This window comes from Cucumis sativus, chromosome 2 (assembly GCF_000004075.3).
Source record: "Cucumis sativus cultivar 9930 chromosome 2, Cucumber_9930_V3, whole genome shotgun sequence".
NCBI classification, from domain to species: Eukaryota; Viridiplantae; Streptophyta; class Magnoliopsida; order Cucurbitales; family Cucurbitaceae; genus Cucumis; species Cucumis sativus.
Window position 1 is genome coordinate 3,589,188 of NC_026656.2, and position 10,085 is coordinate 3,599,272.

The 10,085-nt window shown below is 36.7% G+C and overlaps 2 protein-coding genes across 3 annotated transcripts; both read right to left on the reverse strand.

The window, feature by feature from the left end:
* Window positions 1-6,667, reverse strand: LOC101222961 (solute carrier family 40 member 3, chloroplastic). Of its 2 annotated transcripts, none has more exons than XM_011650572.2 (14): window positions 6,090-6,667; window positions 5,465-5,699; window positions 5,279-5,342; window positions 4,725-4,849; window positions 4,552-4,641; window positions 4,253-4,432; window positions 4,099-4,173; window positions 3,789-3,890; window positions 3,596-3,713; window positions 3,364-3,510; window positions 2,887-2,993; window positions 2,682-2,795; window positions 2,132-2,425; window positions 1-312 (listed from the first exon to the last, which is right to left on the reverse strand). In XM_011650572.2, exons 1-14 carry the CDS (start codon window positions 6,257-6,259, stop codon window positions 304-306), a joined length of 1,830 nt encoding a protein of 609 aa, XP_011648874.1. In that variant the 5' UTR covers window positions 6,260-6,667; the 3' UTR covers window positions 1-303. The 2 variants fall into 2 exon arrangements, with proteins under 2 accessions (XP_011648874.1, XP_031737156.1); XM_031881296.1 differs by having other exon boundaries at window positions 3,611-3,713; window positions 6,090-6,664.
* Window positions 6,668-8,539: 1,872 nt separating this feature from the next.
* On the reverse strand, window positions 8,540-10,085 carry LOC101218624 (probable pectinesterase 66). Its single transcript, XM_031880823.1, has 5 exons — window positions 9,859-10,085; window positions 9,554-9,779; window positions 9,147-9,377; window positions 8,798-9,045; window positions 8,540-8,696 (listed from the first exon to the last, which is right to left on the reverse strand). Exons 1-5 carry the CDS (start codon window positions 10,083-10,085, stop codon window positions 8,540-8,542), a joined length of 1,089 nt encoding a protein of 362 aa, XP_031736683.1.

Here is a 10,085-nt window from a genome sequence, read left to right on the forward strand (position 1 = left end):
TTCACTAAAAGATTCTTCACACCATAGAAGGAAAAAGTATTCAAGCTAAATGAACTGATTGCTTTACAAGATGAACAGGAAAGGTATGTACAATGTCAGAATTGATATTGAGTCTAGTCTAGCTTTTGAAATATGTCGTGGGAGGTTTGTTTCATTTCACTGTGTATTCATTTACCCACAAAGTAAATATAAGCACATTAAAGAGAGAACGGTATGGGCTTGACCTCCCAATTTACATACTAATTTGTGTCCTACGTATCAAGAATCCAACAGCTCCAGCTTATGTCAAACACAGCTTTAGCATCAGGACATCTGCCAACATTGAATGAGTTGTCAGGCAAACAATAAACGATAATCATAATCTCCAAGTTACGAGTAAATGTTTCTTTTAGTGACATGTCATATCCTTCAGCTTTACTTAGAATTTCATGAAAAAAAAAATATTAGATTTAAATTTTTTGAAGTTTATGGTCCAAATGCATATCTTACATAATTAAAAAAAAAATCTTAATTTTCTTTATTATCAATATTATTATTGGATAAGATTAATTTAATTTAATTTTCTTTCATATTAGCAAGTGCATGACAATCATTTGACCCCACTACATTTAGTTGACAAGAAAACTAAGGGCATTATGACCTTTCCGTTCCACCCACTCGTCGAAAATTGTACACAAGAACTTTAAGTCCATGGTTGACAACAAAAGACTTGATTATATACCCCATACGTACGATCCCATCTCTAGAGGCATGGCCTTCCTGTTCATCGTTCTAGATTTGAAGGCTTTTATGTAAGTACTAGTGGGGGGTGTATGGCGTTCTTTGTTATGAGCATGCTTGTCCAGGAAATTGTTTGCCTATAGCCACATGTCCAAACATCCACAAACCACCTTTTCTTTATGTTTTGTACTTAATTTAGTCCATTACTTTCCTTTTGATGTCGCTGACCTTGGGTGTGACATTTCACATTTTTCATATGCAAGCCTGCCAAGCCTTGTCATACTCTTTAGTACGGTTGACTTGTTTACCGAGTTAGGACATGTGCCACACAATTGCCCATCCCATATCTGAAAGGTTGCGATGGTAACACTCTCTTCCCCCTCCTAAGGTTTTTATTTGATTTGTGTTGATTCATCTTGTAGGTTTCTTTTTAGAAAAAAAAAAAGAACTCATTGTATACATACTTATATATCGGCAATCTAATTATATAGGGACATTTGAGACGAGAAGTGAGGTTGTTTAGTCTGAGAGTTGTGAAGTTTGGAAAGTTGCTTAGTCATTGGCCCCTGGTGAAAAGTTCATAAGACTTGAAATTGATGTTTTTTTCGATGTGTGGTCCAAACTTCTTGGGCCAAGCAAGGGTGGAGTTGACTTCACTCTCTCAACTTCAACTCATTAAGCCAAACACTCCTATAGTTAGCCGTAAGGAATTTGTGAAGAAGACATGTAATCCCACATTGATCAAAAGTGTGGAAGATCCTCAAATATAAGTACATTTCTATTAACTCTGGTACAAGGTCTTTTAGATAAGAGATTATACTCAAAGTTACTTTGACACAGCATAACACACCATCGTCCTCTATAGCGTTTGTTTTTCAGCTTCTCACTCGTACAAAGTGGTAGGTAGACTCTATAAATCCATCAACTGAATTCTTTATTTGGTCAATTTAACTTAAGTTGGTTTTTCTTTCCACTGGCACCATCAATGTAATGATTTCTTTGGGTCTTGTTTCCCGCCTTTGCCAACAGGGACAGAATTGGTTTTAGACAAAATTTTTAGCTAAACGGCAGCTTTGCTACTTCTCAGCAGGTTTCATTAGTGCAATCTTCATGAGTGCTCTTTAAATCTAATCTTATCTACTATGACAGATATAATTACTTTACCAATTAAAAATCTTTCACAGCAGATCTAACTAATTCTTTTAAGAAAAACCATATCTATAAGCAGTTAACAACGACACTGAAGTCCAGTCAAGAAATCCAAAGATAAACTAAAAACAAAGAGTTATTGAAGTGGTCTCATTATGACAGTGATACCACTTCCCTTTGTTTCTGATATATGTTTAATATTCCAACCGACACAAGTGAGTTTAAGTTTCAATGAATTTTAGCTGGGCATTTTTTTACTTACCTCAAACTGAGAGCTGAAAGAGAAAAGTTTCCTTTGTTCATCAGTTGGATTCAACAACCATTGGCAGAAAATCACTGCTGCTCCAACAACAGATAGAAGTGACAGCATCGCTAGGAATCCGAAATGTGAAGTATCATTGGCAATTATTGCAACTCCCAACATTATAGACTCTGCTAAACTAGCGACTGAGACCTCTGTTGTTGCAATGAGGTTCGTTTTGGATGATGGTATACCAGTTTGAAGAATCTGTTGCCCTACAACATTATATGACATGTGTCCGAGCCTAGATAAAACCTGCATATAGGACAATCATTTAGGAAACAAAAGATGAAAAGATTATCTGATGCATCAAATTTTGAGCTAAGACCAGCATTCGTTAACATCCTATAAACAAGATGAGTCAAATCCTCCCTTGTCTATGAATAACATTAACCTAAATTGCAGATGGTAAAATTTCAAACATAAACAAGCTAATTTATGGACCACAATTTTAAAAAATCAGATTAGCTTGCCCACTGGAACTGACTCTGTGTAGGAGTTTGATTCTTACAATCATAACTAAGAAGAAAAGAAGAGGACTCTGCCGGGAAAGGGACCCACTCAAGTACACAGCAACAGCAACTGTCAGAAGTGCAGCCTGAAATATTAACCCAACTGCTCCAGCCTGACAAATGGAACTAGGTAGTGCGTGAGACAATGCCCAAGATATAGAACCCACATGGTATTACGAGAAGAAACATGGAAGAAAATTTAACCTTCAAAATTCCAAATTGCCTGACTAAATTTGCGGATACAAAGGTCGCAGTAACACCCATGAAAGCACATAATCCACTAAAACCACCAATTATAGATGGACTAAGACCTGTAAGTTAATAACAACCTGAAGTAAAAATTTAATCATTCAAACCCAAAGAACAAAGTTTCAGAAAGCAAGTCAAGGAATAATCATAATTTTTGCTGGAACACAAGTACCAAAGAGAGGAGTATAGGGGATTTTGGCAGCAGTATGGTCATTGATTAAGTTAGGAATTAGATCCACCAATTTTTCAAGGACCAAGGAATTAAATTATTTGATGTATAGCAATTTGTTAATGTGATCTAGCTAAGGTTTTACACGAACAATAATGCTAATGATTCTATAAGAGGGAATCACATATGTTGAAGCTGCAACTGCTTGGAAGAACAACTTTAAAAGTACGATAATCATTCTGAGTATGGAGTTGTAAATATACCTTGCTGAGTTAAGAATGCTGTCATCAAACTGCCAGGAGCAAGGACAGCATTGAAGTAGAGGAGCACATAGGCAAGACTTGCAGGAAGCGCTGGTTGCTGCAAGTACTCTTTCCATCCATTTTTAATAACTTCTACACCCACATTCACTGAAAGCACAAAAACTGATATTAGAAAAAAATAAATCTATTAAAGCAACTTTGTTTAGATTACATAATGGTTAGTGAAGGTTACATATACTCTCAGCACCTGGTGAAGTTACTTCAGTGGGATCGCCACAACAAGTTTGCAAACACTTTGCACGATCAAGAACACCGGTAGAGAGTTGGTTGGTTAACCACGTAAGTAGGACCTGGTGCAACATGTATAACAATTAACAAACGTACCTCTCACGAAACATCTAATTAGCACGGGAACAAGTAATTACCACAACTGGCAAGGACCATAACATTAAACCTGCAGCGCACTTCAAGCAAGTTACTGGGTCATACTTGGAAAGGATAATGCCAAATAAAGAAGCTCCAACTATCTGCACATTAAGAATACCCTAGTCAATTGAGTGCAAGTTTTGATATAGATACTCCAGTGACAAACTCAGGAAACTCTGTTTTAATTGAAGTAGGGGACATGGTGAACGCCTAAATGGAAACTTTTTGTTAGATTCTATAATGATTAACCAACAGAAAATCAAGATTACATGGAGCTGAAAAGAAGTGGAATTCAGAAGCCCCATTTACCTCACAGAGAAGGTCAATTCTACTAAGAACAGCATTAGCTTCTGCAAGTGCAATAGGCCTATTGATTCCAGCTAACTGTACATCAAAACAAATTGCTAGTTTTAGAGATATACCTTGTATAACAAGAATACGAATAATTTTAAAACAAACCTACCAACACAACCCAATCACGCTCCATTGCAACCCCCAGTGCTATTCCAGATAGCCTCTCTATGGCTCCAGCAAAGATCAGTGTAACAAACCAAGGCTGGAGAAGTATGGAAGATGATGCAGCAGTATGTGGAACCGTATGGGCATAAATGACCATTGAAGCAGATAGCAATTGCGCAGCAGCCTGAAGAAAACAGAGAAACCTTTAATTGTAAAAAAGACCAGGCTAAATTCAATTCGAGTTCTATAATGGCTTCAGTATCAGATTTCTGATATTAAGCATATTTGAATGTACAAAAATACCTGAACACAATTCAGGCAAGTATATGCTGGTACTCTGGGAAAATTATCCATAAACTTCCCGACCAAAGGACCTCCAACTATTAATGCAAGCTGTCAACACTTTTTAACATATTAGAGAGCATTTCTCTTGCACCATAATTCAAAATGATTTATCTTGATGAAAAGCTAGTTACCTTAGTAAAGAATCCCATAACTGCAACTGGTAGAAGACTGGGGTGAAGCAATGCAATGGCAGAAGGCCAGGCAAAATTCCAAAGCTGTTCTACCAGATTGCCGGCGATACACGAGGCATATAAAGCTGTAAGATAGAGGTATTATTTATGGTTGGAAACAACTACCAGGAGGCTGGATTCATAAATGCCTCATCATAGTTCATATCTGAAAGTATCAAATCATAGTCAAACAATAGCTGAAGCATCACCCTTGCAGCCATAGAGGTATATCTAGCACCATATGATCCAAACATCTTTTTAAAAGTTGAACTGAAAATTCTTATTAAAAAATGCATAATAGTTAAATGATTTAGATATTTTAACTCAGACAAAAGTCAAGACCCTGGGTTTTCACGTCTTCAAACTTCTCAAATTTAGAACTCTTGTTGGGGAAAACCTTTGTTGTGATTGCAAGAAATATTAGCTTAGGATCATTTATATCCCTTCAGCACTAAACTTTGGTGTGTGTGTGTGTGTGTGTGTGTGGGGGGGGGGGGGGGGGGGGAGGGTCTTACCGTATAATCCAGCAGGATGAGCTGGAGTTGCTGCAAGAACATTCTGCTCCTCCTCAGATAAAACCTACAATTACAGAAAAAGAGTCGATCTATTGCCTGATTAACTGATTTGAACTATTATCTTCATCCATAATAAGGTGAAATACGTTAAATTATAGAGAAAAAGAAATTTCCAAGGCAGCATACAGGCAAAGTTGTCAAAAGACTATCGACATAAGTCCCTTCGGTCAATAAACTCAGAGGTTCTGTCTGTAGCGTCAAAGTATCAGCCTCGAGGAATCCAGAATTCAATTGCACAATTGCAAGTGAACAATCGGCTTCTACGGAAGATAAAGCTTCTTGCACATCGTCTTCTACAGAAACTTGATCGAATTGTACATCGGAGTTGGTTATTGAACATTTTGAAATGACCCTCTGAAGCCTGAAGCAAAAAAAATTCAGTAGATAGATAGTTAATCACCAATTCCAACATGAAAAACAATATTTCAAGATTTACTAAAGAGAATTGGTGAACATAAATGTTTACAATTTGAAGGTAGGAAAAAGATATGCCCAATTGACCTAAGTTGATGTACTTTCATTATCTCATTACATGATGGTGGAGCCAAGTAAAACACAAAAAACGAACCTAAGGCTCCCCAGCTGCACAAAACTCTATTCCACCAACCAGCAGTAAATTCAAACTCACTCACGGGATCAATTGTTATACGAGCGAACAGAAATATTCAGACAAATGCAGCTACGTCAAGCTCCCTCATACAATTATATAATATAAGAACGTCATAATGTTACAATCGCCGGTGGGCATTACCTGGAGCTAGAAGAAATGCAAGTCTGACGAAGATTCTTCAACCGTCGGCAAGAAACGAAGCGATAGCGAACTCGAGAAGAATGCGACAATAAAGAAACTTCACGAATTGAAAATTTGAAACAACTAAAAGAGTAAGGCTGACTTAGCGCGAGAGTGTAACCAATAGCCATGGCTGCTGCTGCTGCTGCTGCTTTTGCTTCAAGTTCAAGCTCCCAAACTTGAAGAGCCTACAAATGGAGCTTTGCCCACTCATACAGCCCTTCAAGCACAAATCAACAACTGGGGATTCTTTAAATACATGAAAAAAGAATCCCCAGAACGGTTTCTTTACCAAAGTCAAAACCCCACAACTCAAATCCTAATCGAAAATGCTGGAAATTGGAAGCAACCCACAATCTGATTCTTGACGAACAATCTGGGAAGATAAATGTTGTGGGTAATGGATGGTTTTTGGAACGGAAAAGAAGGTGGGAAAGAGCCTTATCCTTGTTGTGTCTGATATTGGTTCGGAGTAGCGTCCAGCGGAGAGTTCAAAGCTAAGTAGCGTATGATCATTTTAAGCCTCAAATTAGGAAGTGATTCGGAGACACTGGGGTTCGTGGGCCATAAGAAATTTTAGAACTTGGATTGCGTAAACATGTTTACAAAAGAAATTGAGAAGGAAATTAATGAGTATTCATAGTAGAAGCTGGAGCTTCAATACTGATTTTGATTGAATCAGTGTGCTTAAACTCATTTTGACAAATTGTAAGTTATAATTATTTATATCAATTAATATTTAAGGGATAGAAGAAAATATTGAATATATGAATAAATTACAATCAACTTCGAAATGGAAAGACAAGAACTTAGTAGACTCAAATTGAAGTCATAGTCATAGTTTATGAACAAAAATATAATCATTAGTGATATATGTTCTAACAAATCACTTCAAAGAAAAGGAAAAGGAAAAGAAAATTATCATAAAAAGAAATAGTTTTCGATTTTGCTTCCTCGAATGCAAACCAATCTTCAGCGAACAATTCAATCATGTTTGTCGCACATGTTCGCAAGCTGAAAGATCTAGCTATGGCTCTCCACCATAAACAATTTTGATATTTTACCAGGTAATCAACTCAGACTCTGTTACTTTACATTTTCGGGGTTTTGTGACTGAATTCAATCTACGAATTTCGTTGTTTTTGTATTGGATTGGATTCGGAAATTAGGGAAAATTTTCATCAGCTACGATTGTTGATGAGATATTGGCGGGTGGGATTTAGGTTAATCTAACATGTCTCTATTTGATTTTCATCTTTACTTATTTATTCATAACGGGGAGAAGTGGTTTGAGGATAGTGTTTAGTTTTAATGTATAGGATTAACCTTCACATGATAGTTTTCTTTGTTTAACTTTTGTTGTTCCGGACATTAAATTTGAGTATAGAGTTAATGAGGTGTTTACTGCATATATCGTTGAATGAATATGATGATAGTATGTTGGTTATACTTGAGGATCATGTTCAATTAGGATATAGTTTGTATGTAATTAGTTTGACCACTCAAGTTAGGGCATTCCTAATGTGGAAGGTCGGATATTAGGTGTTTGAATTTTCTTTTTGAATGAATGGAAAAGAATTATGAAAGGTCCCTGTGAAAGTTCGGGCATGATTTTGGTAGTGATTTTGAAGTGATTGAATTCACTTTTGTGTCACATTCAAAGTCACTTATAAATATTATGTTCATTCAAAATCAGTTGTAGTGGTCAAAAGGAGTAGGATTTGCTTGTACTATCAATCAAGTTCTCTCACTCCATATGATGTTAGAAAAAAATGTTGAAGGTAAGAAAGTTTTTGTTCAAAAGTGTAAATTCAAACATCAAATTTATTTTGAATGATTAAAAGTAAGTTGAAGAGTGATTTAGAACAAGATAGAAATGATTTTGACTATTTTAAAATCGCTTTAAAACTTGTCGTTTGTTGTCTCTTACGATTGGGTTTTGGCCTTTTTGCGTAGCTTAGGCGGACGTCAAAGAAGGCCGGCCCTTTGTAGGTTGACAGTCCTTTTAAAAGAAGAGAAAAGTGATCACTCTTTTCTTTGAATTGGAAGGTACTGTATGAAGACTATTACAAGTCATGTGTTTCTCCATGAGATTCCAAATTGACTCTTGTATTAAAAGATATATTTTGTTATTCATAGAAAGATTTGAAGTGCTCAAATTATCTATCTAACACATGCTGTGGTTTGAAACACGAAGAGAATTCTGAAATTTCCTTTTATTTTATTCTTTATATAAGGAAACATTTGGAACAAGCAAAAAGAAAAGAAACACCAATTATTAACAATTTTCGTATGAAATTAGTACACAACCTGTAGAAGGAAAACATTCAACCAAACTATCAAAACTTACTGAAATGAGTGAGTTAACAAAACGCAGGTTCTAATCATCATGAGTGAAGTATCAGAATGTTTCAAAGGACTGTGGGAATCCACCCATCTTGGTTAATGAAGGATTCCACGGAGAAGCCTGTTAGATGCGAGGCATCAAGTGTCTTTGCCCATGGAACTCTCATGGAAGTGGAAGCTCCTGGTCCGGTACAATTCTCCTCAACGTACATAAAATTTTCCCTAAAGAATGTAACACCAGTTAGAACTTGGCAATTCAATAAGTCCTAAATGACTATTATGCTTCACTGTGCAGCTTGAAAAAACTCTGGCCCTGAACTTACTCTTTGCCCTTGAAGTGCCAGGCGTACCATCCCTCTGGTGCTACCACTGAACCCATTATAGCATCTTTGAATATAACTCTGGAAAAAGGACCATATGCTCTCCCCAACAAAGCTTTCCCACTACCCTTTATGGTGCACTCTTTAAATACAAATCCACTTGGATCTGCTGCTGATTGTCGACTTTGTGCAGTAATGTATCCTTGGTAGACTTGAGGAAGACTTGCAACATTAACATTTATCATGCAATCCTACATTGTCAAAAGAACATGCATTTATGGTCCCAAGTTGCTAAAAAGTAAGTCTCTTTCAATGGGGTAAATGACAGAATATTGACATTTGAACTGAGTACCTCATAAACTGATTGGCCACTACCAAAGATGAAGTCTATGGCTCCTTCAATGTAGCAATGTGAGAAGAAATGGCGACCTTGTACATCCCATAACGTGTCTTGATACCCTTTGAATCCACAGTTGAAAAAAGCTGATTTGTCGCCGTAGATTCTTGCTGCTATTGCTTGTGTAATGTAAGTTCCATCATCGCAAGAAAACAGCTCTGGAGCTTCTCGAAGGTTGAATGAGTTCTGTGTGCATCACAATAACACATAATCAAGCATGTTGATTTACCATACAAAAGCAACAATTAATTCCGTAACAAGACAGACATTGATCAATGATTGAGCTATAGAATCCTGCTCAAACCTATCTCAGGTGCGTACGCCGTACGATATATATCATTAACTACAAACTTAACTTGCACCTTACATAGCTTCAAAATCTCAAATAATGCTATGAATATAAAATCAGTTTTTAGAAGCCACAGCACCTCAAAAGTAATGCCTCTAACAATAATGTTGGGAGGACGTGAAGTAAATGTAGCACTAGTGTCTGTTTGTTGATGGTCATCGAACGTGATAACCGTATTACTGCTGTCAGCTCCTTCGAGATATATGAAAGGCTTTTCTAGTGGGATTGTCACCTTTTCTCTGCAAAAGGTTTGCCAGCAATATTAGAATAAAACCTCAATACCAAATTTCATAATGTGTACTGTATTAGGATTATTACTTGTATACACCAGGGTTTATTTGAATCTTAATCCAATGATTGTTATTAGGTGGAACTGAGTCAATGGCTGCTTGAACGGTCTGGAAATTGCCATTTCCCGACTTGTCAACAATAACAACGGATTGAATCGTAAGGACAAAGTCTCTTGCCTGATTCACAGCTTCAAAACCAAAGACAACAGCATTGAACAGAGTGAAGAGCAAGAGAAATGGAGGTTGTACCTGCAT

Bases quoted from the DNA above. Each gene is read 5' to 3' on its own strand.
- LOC101222961 (XM_011650572.2), bottom strand. From the start codon at position 6,259: ATGGCTATTGGTTACACTCTCGCGCTAAGTCAGCCTTACTCTTTTAGT. The intron at 5,700-6,089 runs GTAATGCCCACC...TTTTTGCTTCAG, and splicing joins TGCATTTCTTCTAGCTCCAG to GCTTCAGAGGGTCATTTCAA. The intron at 4,174-4,252 runs GTAGGTTTGTTT...TTTGATGTACAG, and splicing joins AGCGTGATTGGGTTGTGTTG to TTAGCTGGAATCAATAGGCC.
- LOC101218624 (XM_031880823.1), bottom strand. From the start codon at position 10,085: ATGCAGGTACAACCTCCATTTCTCTTGCTCTTCACTCTGTTCAATGCT. The intron at 9,780-9,858 runs GTAATAATCCTA...AACCTTTTGCAG, and splicing joins ATAAACCCTGGTGTATACAA to AGAAAAGGTGACAATCCCAC. The intron at 8,697-8,797 runs GTAAGTTCAGGG...TACATTCTTTAG, and splicing joins TGGCACTTCAAGGGCAAAGA to GGAAAATTTTATGTACGTTG.